This window comes from Neopsephotus bourkii, unplaced genomic scaffold, assembly GCF_033783945.1.
Source record: "Neopsephotus bourkii isolate Nb327-2 ecotype Australia unplaced genomic scaffold, CSIRO-AGI_Nbou_v1 NB_1171, whole genome shotgun sequence".
NCBI classification, from domain to species: Eukaryota; Metazoa; Chordata; class Aves; order Psittaciformes; family Psittacidae; genus Neopsephotus; species Neopsephotus bourkii.
The window spans coordinates 170774-186502 of record NW_026901656.1 but is presented as its reverse complement, the minus strand read 5'-3'; the positions used below and the strand labels follow the sequence as shown (position 1 = coordinate 186502).

The 15729-nt window shown below is 40.1% G+C and overlaps 1 protein-coding gene across 6 annotated transcripts in view; it reads right to left on the bottom strand.

Moving 5' to 3' along the window:
• The window catches only part of ZNF462 (zinc finger protein 462), a 95173-nt gene that overhangs the window by 29151 nt on the left and 50293 nt on the right, over positions 1 to 15729 (bottom strand). For 4 of the 6 annotated variants that reach the window (XM_061363673.1, XM_061363675.1, XM_061363676.1 and 1 more), the window contains exons 6-7: positions 13245 to 13363; positions 7600 to 7791 (exon numbers count right to left, since the gene is read on the bottom strand). In XM_061363673.1, coding sequence (XP_061219657.1) covers positions 7600 to 7791; positions 13245 to 13363 — 311 coding nt within the window. The remainder of the gene's footprint in view (positions 1 to 7599; positions 7792 to 13244; positions 13364 to 15729) is intronic. The other 2 variants (XM_061363678.1, XM_061363677.1) reach the window with 1 other exon arrangement.

The following is a 15729-nucleotide window of genomic DNA, read 5'->3' as shown; positions in this document are numbered from 1 at the left end:
GCTTTGCCCATTGCTGTTTTTCCTTACAATACAAAGACGATGCATAGAAGTGTATCATGTTCCCCTGGCTCTGGCTTTCACGTTATTTCACCTCTGTTTACCCACTGCCTTCTGTGGCATTGCAAGCTGTTAATCTGCTGCCATGCTCCCCGATTTCTTTCACATTTTTAAGGGCAGTTAATTTTTCGGGAGCACTTCACATTTATTTCTCTATTGCTCCAGCCTTTGACGTATTTTGTATTAATGAACACACACAGCCACAAATAAGTTGCTGTTACCTAAATGTTCACTTGTCTCTAAGCTTGAAATGAATAGGGTAAATAAATACAGCTTTAGCAAGTGCTACACTTTTGCATTCTGCTTCAAAACTGGCCCTAAAATTTCAGTGGCGATATATGGGTACTGAGGATCCATTCTAATCACAGAGCTCAGGAACTTGCAGTTTGTTCTGGAGATATCCAGCATTCACCTTGACATCATCCTTCTCTTCCTCCTCCTTCTCCTTCTTATTATTACCACTGCCAACAGAAAGACCTCATCTCTATTGTCGGCTCTGAACAGAGATCAATTTGGGCACTATTTTTAAGCACTGGTACCAAAATGTAGCAACAATGTCCCTTAAAGAAGAAATATAACCAGCTACTTAAACATCAAACTTTAGGCCATCAACTATGATGACGACATATGTCCATTTCAACAGGGCTAAAATGAGCAAAGAGATTTTACCTCTTCATCAAGCACCAAATCCCTCTAGCAGGTTTTAGATCAGTAGAAAGTAACTGAGACTCAGGGGACAGGGAGAATATCAGTTAGCTTATATAAGAAGGCTACTGACATGTGGGAACAATAGCCTGCAGAAATGCTCTCTTGCACAACACTGGTCGAGCCCTACTGTGTATCCCTTTACAGCAATAGAATCCTTTTTATCTGTATAGAGTGATCACAAATTCTAGGGACAGCAGTAGTACGTGACAGCTAAGAGAGCATCACTACCACTTCATTCCCTGTACTGCACACAAAAATCAGAGCCCAAAGTAAACACCTCAGGTAAAAAATCAACAGGAGTCTAGATATGCTTCTTTCTTTCCCCTGTGGATGCAATCAGATCATTCCCATCTGCCCAGAAGGAATCCAGAAGATGTTTCTTCCTTCATTTATTACTTGATCTACCAAACAACTTATCCTGTCTTCTCTGCACCCTAGGCAAGTCTTTCAGTATCACAGCAATCCTATCAGAGCAGGCTGGCCAAATCCATACAAAGACTGACAGCAACCTTCTCCCACCTGCATGAGTTCCTGTCTCCATCCTGTTGAATCTCAATTTTGCATTTACCCATTCAGTTCAAGCACAAAGAACTCAGGAGCAGAAGAAAGCACAATGAATAGCAAGCTGACACCCCCCTCCACCCCTCCCACCCAAGCACAGCCAATGACAGAATAAACATCCCCTTCTGTTCTACTAGCCACAAAACTCTTCTCAACATGATGCAGGAAAAGGCCAGAAGCCAAACAAGTATACACCAGTGGAAGACTGCTGCAGACAGCAAGGTCATCCCCAGTGCCCAAGGTCCTTGAAACAGTGGGGAGTTTGTTCAGTAAACTTGGAGGTGAACAAGCCCTGCACTTGTTCCACCAGTCCCTGCCAATCTGATGCAGGAGAAAAGTTCCCATCTGATCCAACATCTGATAATTAGTTTAACACTGACCACAAGAAGTAAGACACATCAACAAATACCAGAGAGTTTTAACAAGCACTGGCAGGCAGTCTGGCCACTGTGATAAGGAAAGATTGGCAAAATCTGAGGGGAAAGCAGAAACTTGGTCTAGGTTAAAGAAGGAAGGAACACAGATGGGGAGAAAAAAAGCAGCCTGCAAGGAAGAAGGGTTAATCTAATGCTTCAAAGTGAGCAGGCAGCATCGCTACTAAGGGGCACAAAACCAGGAAAATGGGCAGGACAAGCAGACAGCTTTTGCAGCCTGACTATAACTACAAAAGCAGAAGCATCTTTTGTTCTTCAGTGTGCAGATCACAGTCTTGCATCCTTCCAACTCACCTTGCAATTAACGTAACTAGTGATCAAAGGTTTGCCTGAATTTGCCCTGCAGTCGCAACTTTGCCTCCCCAGTCAAAAGCCATCCAAACAAAAGGGTCTCAAACTTCGGAAGAGTGGGGTCCAAACCCCACTCCCTGAAAAAAGCTCAAACCCCAAACTAAATATATTCTGCTCCAATACAAGATTTCTGAACTGTGAGGATTCTGACCCCTGTGGTCTTCCCCAGACATTAGCAGTCCTAACACACTAAGACACAGTAACAATAGTGAGAAAGAACCAGCACCAAAGGTGGAGAGGACAGCCTTAGGAATTTTCTGCCCTGGTTGGAAGGTTAGAAAAATATCCCTTAATCGAGAACAACAGTGTAGATGAATAGAAATAAACAATTCAGCCACAAACTATAGTATGGATTAAAAATAAATAAATCAGGGGTAGTGTGTCTGAGCATATGGAAAGCTTGATTCTCTTCTGAAAGGCGGAAAGAAGAGGGAGACGTGTGGATCACTTTAACAATCCTGCCTCATTGGCATCAGCTGAGAAGATTTTGTTGAAAAGGCTCATTGCGTCTCTCTGTTCTCATCTCATTCTGCTACTACATGCAATTGCTTTAGCAAACCTGCTAAAGGCCCTCTGTACCCCTCAGGATTTCATCTGTCAAGCAGTACAGAAGAGACACATCACGATTATGCATTACCCACTTTTTCAAAGTGTACAGAAATGGGAAGGGATTTACAGTTCTTCAACAACAGTCCCAGAAAACAAGACTTAATCAAGCAGTTCTGTATCCAGCCTGACTCTGGCAAAGCAAGCAGATATATTTATATTTCAGTCTCTACATGAGGCAAAGTTCTTTTCCACTGGCAAAGGCTAAAGTTCAGAAAAAGCTGGAACAGGGCAATGGGTGTTTCACTTAGCAGTTTTCAAAACACTTGCTGCTGCAAGTAATTAAATTTAATGAGGATGTTGACATACCATGTACTGGGAAACTCAAGAAATCTTCTAGTTCTGACCCTGCGTGTGTTTTGTGATGTGTGCTGGTATTAATAATAGATCCCGTTTGGTTTGCACAACAGTGAAAAGCATTACTGAGCTTCAAGGGCACACACAAAGTGTGCTGCTTTCTACATTTCAGGAACTGGTTACCACTAAAAAGAAATGAACTTGTACAATAGCAGCATGACTGAGAAGGCATTAAAAACCACATCCAGGTCTGTCTAATCTATCACTTGCACTTTAGTGTTTTGACAATTCAATAACCTTAATCAGTAACATTAAAAAACTATTATTTTGAATTACTGCACACAGTCATGATCAAACAGTTTTACGAGGCTTCAAATCTGCCAGCCGTATGACTAAAGAATAGTACTTTGCTCTACAATACAGTTAGGCCAAAGGGATTATTTTCACAAAATAAAGAGCGACTCAAAAAAAGCAGTAGTACTAGCCATAGTAGCTTAGGGCAAGTATTTTACACACTTCCAAGATGTTTTTGCTAAGGGTGAATTCATAACATGAAACAGTTAATCTACTGAGTCGTTCTGCTTCATGGACTATATGATGACAGGTTGCACTCCTAGATTTCTAAGTTTACAAGAGGAAGGCAGTCCACCACCTTCACATGCCTTGGATACAATCAAACATGTAACGCCAGGAATTACACAAACACAGTGTCTGTGGCCATGTGCTTTCTCTCCTTAGCTGATCGCTTTGCAGGCAATGACTGTTGCTTCTATTCCTGTTTTCTAGTGTTCAGTCATGTAAGCTTTGTGTCTTCACTTTGCTTCCAACTCCTCCTTGCTGGAAGAGACAGTAGTCTTCTTATGTTATGCCTAGACAATGGATTGTAGAATTCCACTGCCTTGCACTCAAGTCATCAGGTACAGAGCTGACCCCGCACAACACAACACTGGAAACCCTTATCTGTGACACATACTGGCCCACGGAATGATAGTATCATCAGTAAATCAATCCATAAAGCCTTTCTGGGCAGAGATTAACATGAATATAAGTTCTGATTCTCATAAAGACTGTGAAAGGACACCTTGTTAAGGGATTCACCCAATCTTTCTAGCAGTTTGTGATTTTTCAATTTACACTGTATTTTTACTGTATAAGTAAATTATCAAAAGTGTTAAGCCACATTTCAATGTAAAGGGAAAATAAGTAAGTAAATCCAAACAGACAAACAAGCCAACCACACAAATGTTAATAAACAGTCAAACACCACCATTTTTTTCTTGCAAGAAGAAAAATACCTGTAAGCTACTGGGACAAAAAAAGAACATTATACCACAATGACAGCCTTATCATTTCAATAACAGTCGAACATCACAAAACATTCAGTGCCTTGTGATATGCAAAAAAGAGAAAAGTTGCATTTGTGATTAACATTCACTGTTTTATGTGGCTGTTTGTAAAACACCCCCCAAAAAGACATCATCATCACCCCCTCAAAAAACAAGTGCTTTGACTCTAATTATGTTAGGATATGGGTTCCTAATTACATTAGGATACTGAAAATGGGTTTCTTACTTGCCAAATATCACCTAACACTCGAAGAGAGGTATGATACAAAAAGCAGCATTTTCCAATGATGTCTCTGTAAAAAGGCTTTCTCTGCTGACTCACAGGAACCGACACAAATACCTCACACTACTGTGCTGACAGAGTATCGTGGTGAACCCAGGACAGAGAGGCATACATACAAGCACAGGTATTTTGCTTTCTAACAACAATGTAAGTGCCAGGGATGGGCCCACCTAAATGTTTAGCACGCACTCCTCTTTAACTTCACTTCCATGAAAGTATATCAAGCAACCAAAACATCTCCAGGATACACAGTTGAAAACTTCAGATATGCTTGCTGCTACCAACACAGAATGAAAAGATATGACTCACAAAAATTTAAATGTATTTGCATCTTGTAACAAATGGATCAATCTAAAAGAACAAAAGAAATATTCTAAGAAAGGCCCCTTAGGAAACGTTTTCTGCAGGGAAAAAAAACATCAGCAGAAGTTCCACTGGGCTGTTGTGCCAGAACAGTTCCATTCAGGCGTTCATTCCCTATTACAATTCAGTACCCTTTTCTCATTTCTCCCTTTTTACAGGGCTCGACAATTGGCAAGATGAGTTCTAGCTCCTCAAAACTCCCCCAAGTCATCCTGCTCTATTTCCTCCTCCAACCACAATGTTCATCCACAGACAAGAACAGAACCCTTGTGCAACCATTTCAGTTATACTAGCCTGCTGCGTACCTACCAACCTAAAAATCAAATTCAGAAAAATATAACACAACCATTTGTCTGTGTTTCACCACAGCCCTAATTCAGTTTTGCATCCCCAGTGAATTAACTCGATCACAGCCCTCGCTTAAGGTTATCTGTACACACTAACACATGCAAAAAAAACAGGCATGCTACATCGTGAGCCCCACTTATTATTGACTCCAGGCTGGACATAATTGTGCCCATCACAAAAACCTGCATTTTCTGGTATTGAGACCAGTTTTTTATCTAGTCCTACACATCACCTGCAACTTGCACACCTAAGCCACAGAGACATTGATTTATTCCCTTCTAAAACCCAAAAATAAGTAATGTCACAAGCACACCAATCATTAACCTGACTTATGGCCAACTTCCTAATGTAAAATGATTACTTAAAAAAGGTTATTACTTCCTTAAGTAAGGCTGAAAATGTTAACACGATTATCATAACACCTGTAGTCTTCTGACTAGCTCCCCAGTGGGTGGCTTCTATTATTGTCGAAGTGACTTAACTATTAAACCTGTTTAAAGATGATCAAGCTAACTAGGACAATTTCTGCCTTGGCTTTGGGGTTGCAATACAGATCTAGGTAACAGAGTCAATCTCATGAAATGTTTTTGTTAACAGTCATCATTTTATGCATTTTTAGGAAGAGTTCCTTAAAGGCTGTAAAATTATCTTCTATAGAGATGTGCACTTGAATTTCAACTCTATTACCCACGACTTTGAGATTCTGGGATAACAAAAAAAAAAAAAAAATAAAATGTACCTTTTAACAAATTATTGGTGTTAAAAGATTGCCAACACTCAGAAAGACTAGGACAGCCCTTGAGAATTATTCTCTACTTCTTAGCCAATAATGGAGCATTTTTTAAAGAAAAAAAGCCATGAAAAAGCAGCAAAATACATCACAAGAGGTACAGCGCTTGCTGGATTAGTTAAAGCTAGCATTAGCAAAAATAAAAGCTCAGTTAGTAAGTCTTCATTGTACTGTTCCAGACAACCCTTTGACAAAAGGTAGTGTGAGAGCAGCTGGTCAAAATCTTTTCATAAGATTCTAATTCTGACCCCAGAAATGACTTGCTAAACCACAAAAATATTATTCACGTCTCTTTTTCTTCAATAAAGTATTTCTATGCTGACTTTTTTTTCCCTAAATAACTTCCTCCTGTTTTCTAAACTTATTTCTTATCTTTTACTCTTTCTCAATTCACACATTTTCTGGTGAGAAGGGAAAGAAAGGAAGATGCGAGACCAAAAATGCTACAAAATGATTACTGATAGTTTTTACCTCCCCCATTCTCGGTTTGTCAGTAACCTAAGCAAAATAGCAGCAATGAAAAAACTTAAGAACCTTCCAAAGTTCAAGAAAAAAGGTATTTCTTTTCCTTCCTATAATATGCGCTCCATCTATCCCAGTGTCTTGAACATCTGCGGGTCTGAACCTTTTATTTATAGTCACCTACATTCTCCTCCTATGTCAATGCAACTCATCCAGGAAGTTTCTTCCTCAAAGACTAGCTCTTAACTGGCAGAAAACACCACACAAAACGTGTCTAATAAGCTATCACTTAAAAAGGCATAAAGCTTGCTGTGATACCATGCAACACCTTTTCTATGAGTCTGCATTTTCACTGTTAACAGTGTCCCTTCCTTCTGCTGTGTTCCAAGTATTTTCTGCATAACCCACCAGAACAAGGAGATTAACAGCTTTCAAAGAGAACATGGGAAAAAAAAACGGTTCTGAGATTCTCCTTCTTGCAGACGCAGATTAATATCTGAAGGCACTTCTGGTGTCCTCCGTAACAAGGACAAGGAGAATGATTACTTTTACTGTCATTACATGTTAATGATTTAAGCTTAATCATGTGGTTTCATTGAAGTACTCTACTAATAAAATAAAGGGGTGTTTTTCAGGAACATGGATGGAATTAGATGATCCCTTTCCCACTGGCTATCAACAGAAATTCTGCCTTTGAAAATTTTCTCTAATTTAAATCTGCCAAGAAGCAGAGCCAGTACTGATATATTTCGAAGTCAACTGGTGACAGGACAAGTTGACAAGCAGAATGAACTGGTGAGGTTCTAAAGCATGTCACTGCCTACGATACCATGTTTACTCTTGGTTTTGATGGACCTTCTCTTTTTTCTTGATGATCAAATGAATTTGTTTTTTTCGGCAAGCTGCCTGTTGCATTTTATTTTTTTATTTTTTTAATAAAAGTATTAAGTGGCACCTTAGACAATTACATTCTTTCTTTGAGGCACCTCTTACCATTAGAGTCCTCCACTTCTTCAGCTGGAGTGTGGTTCTTGGAGGTGTGATGGGCGTGTGAGGCTGCAAGGTTGACAATGCGGGGTCTTGGAAGGGTCAGTGCTTTCCCATGCACTTTCAAGGAGTGCTCTTTCAGCTGGCTGATTGTCATGGTGGAAAATGAGCAGGAGGAACATTTGTAGGCATGTTCACCTGGGTGAGCGAAATACAGGCACGTCATCAGCTCACAAAAGAAACAAAATGGGGCCCACATACTTCTCTTACTGAGCTCGGCAGCAAAATTCCCATGGATTCTTCAGCAAAAGACTGAAACCAAAGAAAACAAGCTATGCGCATTTCCTTGTTGGACCATTCTGGAGTACATGGGTAGACACCTGCTTTGGACCAAAGTATCACTTTCTGACAGCTGCAGATCTTTGTAAAGTGACTGATGCCAAAAAACAGAGGCCAGATTCTTAGCACAACTGCATTGAATGGTATGAGAAGAAAACAGACTTTGGGATGAAAATGGAGTCACTTAACTATAGCACTTCCAAATTTCTCTGGGAGCATTGCAACTAGAGGGGGTGAAGTCATCAGTTTCTGCATGCAGCACATCCAATGTCATAATTAATGAAGCATGGACACTACAAAATGGTAACAAAGGTCCCTATGAAAAAAAAGGGGGGGGAGGGGGTGTTGAAATTTACATTTGGGTAGGTTGCATTTTCCTAATGAAAAAACTGACATTAGGCAGCAGTAATCTTAGCAGTAATCTTCAAAAAAGCTGGTAGTCAAGTCAAGATTGGTTTACTACAAGGAGTAAATACAGCAATACCAAGAACAGTGCATATCTGTAAGGCTATTTGAAAGTGTGTTATGAAAAAGCACTAAAAGAAGTGGAAGAACAGAAGTAATGAAAAGTAGTGAACTTAATTTTGAATACATTCCGCGCCAGAGATAGCAAATGAGAGGAAACAAATCCTGAGGCAAGATTTGTTTTGTGTTAAGCATGGAGGCAACTGGAACACCAAGTGAAACAGTCCCAACACAAACAATGTGATATTATACAGGTGCCAAGTTATTATTTTGGAAGTGCCACTTCCATGGACAGGAGTAACACTGGCCATGTATGAGTGGCACATAAAGTGCCAAAACTAATACAGGAGTGAAATATTCATGAGTAGTAACAGAAGAGTTCTGGTAATGAATGAAGCAGAACATGTTTTCCATGTCTCAACAAATTCAACAAACAAGTTTCTCAAACAGCATTGTTTTCCAACACCAGAAATAAGTGAACAAAAAGAGAATGCGAAAACACATGTATTGTAGGAAGTCAGAGTAAGCATACCTGAAAAGATTAACAATCTAATTGCAACCCTTCATAAAAATAACTCCTGCCCCTTCTTCCAAAAAAACTATACCAATAAAGGAGACAAAATAGAATCTCTTAAAAACCTTCTTTTGCTACATCTGAAAAAGTACAGGTCAGTTAACCTGAAATGATGAAACAAGAAACTGACCCATATTCTTTCAATGGCATTCCTCACCTGCATAGCAGTTATATATTAACATTTTACAAATAGAAAGAAAACATTTTTTGTATGTAACGTAAGTTGCTCAATGGGACAGGATTATTAAAGACAAACTCCAAAGTATAAGATACCCACAAGACACAGATCTAGACAAACTGTCATGGTTTGCCAGTACAAGCGACTCCTGTACGACAGTAGACACCGATTGTTAACTTTAAAGCACCCTAAGACATTTGAGCAAATAGAGGATGATTACATATTAAGCAGTCTACATACAACTAATAAATATACCCACTATTCAGCCATAACAGTTTAGGTGGACATCAGCATGAAAGGATGTGTTTGCAGAGGAAAAGCTACAGTTTGGCTTAACAGAAGCCTTCTGTATTTTTTTGACTGCTAGTTTTGCATTTTATAGAATGGTTAATAAGCATACATATAAATAAATCTAAAAAATTGTATGTAGTATGTCTCAACACCCAATATGTACTCAAAGCATTATGTTCCAGATTACACAGAAACAGAGCAGGGCTCTGTCTTACAGTCATCCATTCGTGCGTGCAGTGAATCAGAGAATCATAGTTAGGGTTGGAAAGGACCTTAAGATCATCAAGTTCCAACCCCCCTGCTATGGGCATGACACCTCACACTAAACCATGCCACCCAAGGCCTTGTCCAACCTGGTCCTGAACACTGCCAGGGATGGAGCATTCACAATTTCCCTGGGCAACCAATTCCAGCACCTCACCACTCTCACAGTAAAGAACTTCTTCCTTATACCCAATGTAAATTTCCCCTGTTTGAGTTTAAACCCATTACCCCTTGGTCCTATCATTACAGTCCCTAATGAAGAGTCCCTCCCCAGCATCCTTGTAGGCCCCCTTCAGATACTGGAAGTCTGCTATGAGGTATCCATGCAGCTTTCTCTTCTCCAGGCTCAACAGCTGCAACTTTCTCAGCCTATCTTCATGGAGATGCTCCAGTCCCCTGATTATTCTCATGACTCTCCTCTGGACTTGTTCCAACAGATCCATGTCCTTTTTATGTTGAGGACACCAGAACTGCAATCAGACTCCAAGTGGGGATTCTGTAGAGGGGCAGGATCACCTCCTTTGACCTGCTGGTCACACGCCTTTTGATGCACCCAGGATACAGCTGGTTTCTGGGCTGCAAGTGCACACTGAAGCCAGCTCATGTTCAGTTTCTCATTGACCAACACCCCCAAGTCCTTCTCCACAGGGCTGCTCTGAATCTCTTCTCTGCCCAGCCTGTAGCTGTGCCTGGGATTGCCTCGACCCAGGTGTAGGCCCTTGCAGTTGTCATGGTTAAACTTCATGAGGGTGGCATCAGCCCACCTCACAAGCGTGTCAAGGTCCCTCTGGATGGCATTTCTTTCCTCCAGTGTATCAACTGACCCACACAGCTTGGTGTCATTGGCAAACTTGCTGAAGGCGCACTCCATATCACTGTCCATGTCCAAGACAAAGATGATGAATAAGACCGGTCCCGACACTGATCCCTGAGGGGCACCACTCTTTACTTGTCTCCAGCTGGACATTGGGCCATTGACCACAACTCTTTGTGTGCGGCCATCCAGCCAGTTCTTTATCCACCGAGTGGTCCACCTATCAAATTGATGTCTCTCCAATTTAGAGACAAGGATGTCATGTGGGACAGTGTCGAACGCTTTGCATAAATCCAGGTAGATGACATCAACTGCTCTACCCCTGTCCATCAGTTCTGTAGCCCCATTATAGAAGGCCACCACATTGGTCAGGCAGGATTTCCCCTTAGTGAAGCCATGCCACTAACCACCTCATCGTTTTTCACATGCCTTAGCATGCTTTCAGTACATCCAGTGTCATTACTAATGAAGCAAGGACACTGGAAAATCCTAACAAAAGTCTTGTGAAAAATAAATATATATATTAAAAAAGGTAAAAAATTTCAGATTAAAACAACATGTAGCCCATTTAGAGATACTGTAAACCCTTCTGCTTCATGCCAAAGGAGATGGCACATAGTGGTTAAAAAAAAATATGCCAGAAAAACTGAGTAGTACCAGCTGTTAAGCAAGAACGCATTTTATAGTGTACTGAATTTTCATCCATCCCCAGAAAATAAGGGAGAGGCAGACTGAGTAAAGTATTTCAGGATTCTGTATTTTACTGAATTTTATAGATCTCCTGGGGACTTCAGAAAAATTCTACTTTTAAATAAACTGACAATTAGATGATTGACAAGAGACCAAAAGTTGGTCACAAGAGAGGTTCAGAGAATCACTGTTACTGAAAAACTGGGGAGGCTGAGGGTAAGTCTTCATAACATGTTTATTCACTAGTATGTGTTTCTGAAGGAGTGATTTGAAACACGGCAAAGCAAAGTTTTGCCTGAAAAATATGTAAGCAACTTGTCTGTGATGTGAAATTGTAGAAATGGACTGAGGCAGAAACAGGTCATAAGCCTTTGGAAAACTTGTTATACAAGTAATTGTGCAAGCACTATCTAGAAGTCCATTGTGTCCTTGCACATTGCAAAACATGGTCCTTTGAGGAATGTCCAGTAATCAAGTTCAAGAGCATGAATTCATAATAAATAAATCAAAGACTTACATAAAGAGGAATGTGAAGTAAATATTAGCTGCATGCTATCTTGACTCTAAAATTCTGGAAGGTACAAACAAGGTAACACAAAGTAGCCCTACTGCACATTAGCATAAAGAAACATTATCTTATGGTTGGCAAAGATAAAGAACCGTGTCACCTCTGTGCAGGATGTGGAACTGTAAACTGGAACTGCTGCATACAGCTAGATTGCCTAGAAGGGACAGAAAGCCACCGGCCCCAGTACAACAGGAGATTGGCAAAAATTAAGCTAATCCAAAATACCCAACTAAGTACAGGAAAGGGTCTTGGCACAATCTCTGTGAAATCTGAAATCAGTACAGGAAACAAAGTACAAGTGATCATCAATCCTCAATCCCTCCTTCATTTTTGTATACGAAAAGTGCCTTTGGATCAACGGTGACAATTACTTTTCTTTTTTTTTTTTTTTCCCTTCCCCACAGCAGACAGACATAAACTCTGCTGCCTTTTCTCCTCACTTTCCCATCTTCTTCCTCCACCCCAACCTGTGTATATGATGTAAACAAATAATAAAGAAACGAACATACTTCTAGCCCTTTTGTCATCTGTTCCAGGAGTTTCTCTGTGCAACTTCTTAACAACTGGGCTAGTTTGCAGGTGTTTAGATTGGTCAATATTCTGTTATTTGCATCACAGTTCATGTTCTGCCTGTGGTGTGAGGGTTGATTTTTTTTGTCCTTTTAACCACAAAGATGGAACTGTGTCAGCTGCATCTTTGTGGAGCCAATGACCCAATCTTCTGATAATCTTTCAACGCATGATGCATGATGATGCCAATAGTCTAGGGCTATGGAATAAAGCTGAGGAAATTCTGACTCCTGCACTTTTTAATGAAAGTCAAAGGTGCAACACTTTGAGATGACCTGTCCTGTATGACAAATCACCCTCCCAGTTCTGTTTAGCAGAAGCATGTCTATTTGTCTTGCAATAGAGAGTTGCAAGACAAATTTCCATGTACGATAATGGAATCATGCCATTCTCAGTCTGCTGCACACAGACCTGACCCCCAAAGTTTGCAGTGTTTGGTTTTAACATGAAAGCTAGAGTAAGATTACCAAAACCAAGGTGTAATCCACAATCCTTTCCCCAGTCACCTAAAGCACTAACATAAAAACAAACATAGTGGAGCAAAGCTCACCACCAATCTGTTGAGACACCAATGGTACAAGCGGACTGATAAAATTATTTTGGAAACAAGCCAAAACAGTAACAACAACAAAAAAATCCATGTTCATATGGAAGAAAATAGAAAAATTAAGTTCTTGAAGTACTCATCACCGTCTTAAATTCTTGTCCTTCCAAAAACATTATCCAAACTGCCACTCATTGCAACAGGTGAGTAGGCTGGCCGATACTGACTTGACTTTGGAAAGCTTACCCAATTTCAGCGACAAAACACGTGGTTGAAATCAGCATCTCTGACCAGCAACAAGAATACATGGGCCATTTCAGCTGCTGCTCTGCAAAACTGACAGATAAAACTTACCAGCATGAGCCTTGAGTATATGTGTTTTCAGGCGGCTATTGTAAGACGACTTGAATGGGCACAATTTGCAACGGAACGGCTTATGGTGTCCGTGATGGGTCTGCATATGACGATCCAGACTTGAAAAGAGAAACACAGAAAAAGGGAAACAAAAAAGAGTAAATAATTTCAACTATTCCTTCAGATGCAAAGCAAAACACTTAACAGCAATAATAAATTAAATATGAGGCAGACCAGAGTCAACTATCCTTTCTCACACTCTGTCTTAAAATTCAATAGGTCTGCTTACAGAATAAAGTAGAATCTAATCTGAGGAAAAGAAGCAGAGCTGACATCAATTCTGTTGTGCATAAAACAAGCCACTTAAATAAACTTATAGCACAAGATTAGTATAAATTAAATTGTACTTGATACAGACCCAAAAGAACCAGTTGAAGAAACAAGAAACAGTCCAGAACAGTGAAAATGTCATTATAGAAATCTTCTCCTGGCAAACATTTTTATAAAAATAGATCTCCTTTTGTCCTGTTGATGGAGGGGGAAGAGTATTTTTGACCAGCTTTAGCGAGGAAGCCTTCTTTGGGTTACAGCAGCAAAAGCAGATTAGAGATCATTCTCTGGGGAGGGTGCCAACAGGCTGCAGTTGATGAGTTCCAGAATTAAAAGGCAGCAGAGTTTCAGAAGTAACAGTGTGGGAGATTCTACAAGAATCTCAACAAGAGATGGAGAAGTGGCAAAGACCAGCCTCCACTTTCTTCAGGGAAAATGGAAGCTACCAACCGCCTGAATACTGGGGGATGATCAGAATCTACTCTCTCCATAGTGTCTTGTCACAGCTCAGTAAAGTTTGGAAGAGAAAAAGGGATGTTTTTCACATTTTCTAACAGAAGATCAAATTCATTCCAATTGAGTCCTTCAGAGCTCTGCTGTTCCTACACTATGGCTGACAGCCATGAATTCAGAGTCTCCAGGTGGCAAGCAGGTAGTTGTAAACATTTCCAGTACAGCCTCTTCTTCAAGATCTAGTATTAGTTTGAATAATATTGTACATGGTGATGGAACAAAAGCAGGAGAGATACAGCACACTGGAGGAGTGGCAGTTTACCAAAACAACCCCCCACCTGACACCTTAATTCCAGATGCATTTCATGCATATTTCCTTTTATTTTCCCTAAATTGTCCTGTTCTTTTTTGCTTGATGTCAATACGTAGATCAAGTGGCAATTGTCCAGCCCTCTCATACTACAAAAGATAGTCATGGGATCTTTAGTCCCACACTGACAAGAGCTTGAGCCAGAAAATACTTGTTTACAAGAGCTAATACTGAAGTCTGTGTATTTAAAGATCCAATGACAGAAAAATAATAAAAAATTATTTTGCAGCTCCTTACAGGGCCACTTCATACAAATACAATTTAATAGACACCTGGGATGGAGTCTGTGGTAAGGTCAGCTGTACAGCTTTTTGAGATATACGAGATAAAAGGTCTCTTAAATAAGTAAGACACTGAACACTTGTAGTGAATACTTCATAGAACAAAACTTATTTTAAATAGCTGAAAAAGCATGAGCTTACTTAAGAATTAAAGCAGAGTGCCAAAGATGTATATTATACATATCAAGCAATTCTAAACGTATACCTTAAGTATTCTACATGATAATAATGAAAACTATATTCAGATCCACATACTATGCCAGGAAAATTCTTCCAAAGGCAGGTTTTAAAGTCTTGTTCAGATGCAGAACAGTGAGCTACTTAAACATTTGGTTCCATTTCTTTCACAGGCTTTACTTCCCAAAGAGTAATTGCATCAGACACAAATACAAAATATGAAGCAGACAACTTCAGCAACAGTGACAACATCTATTATCAAGTTAGGCAATACCCCTAGAGTTCTTCCTTGCAATCCACCACTTTCTGACTTACCCATCCTTCTACCTGCAGGATCTGACTTTATTCACTTCCTAAGTAGGAAATAGTGTCTAGGGACCAAACTTAATGGCAAGTCTGATTTTGGAATCATTTACTAGGCAAGTAGAAGGTTTGTAAGCTATGTGAGGTAGGGACATCCTCAACTGTCAGACCTGCCAAAGGGTGGGATACTCCCAGTACTGGCAATCCTTCTTCCAGTCCCTTTCTTAGTGTTGGCTGCTTAACCCCACTGTCCTTTTCAACAAGGCAGACCAAACTGTGGCATCAATTTCCAATGATGCTACGAAAACCAGCAGGAATCTCACTTCTTAACACAAGGAGTAAAACATGCTTTTTACCGTGCTTTGTCTCCCACATGCCTTTGACTGCAATCCAGTGACATCTTCACCAAATTTACGAGTGCTACTGACAGTGCTATGAATGCCTATATCAAATGAGCACCTGGATCTCTCTTTTATTAAAACAGTAAATAAGATGTTCTCTCCCCACAAAATCAGAAAAAACAATATACCTGTGAGTTAGTCCAAGATGCTAATAGAAAGTATCCCAAAAA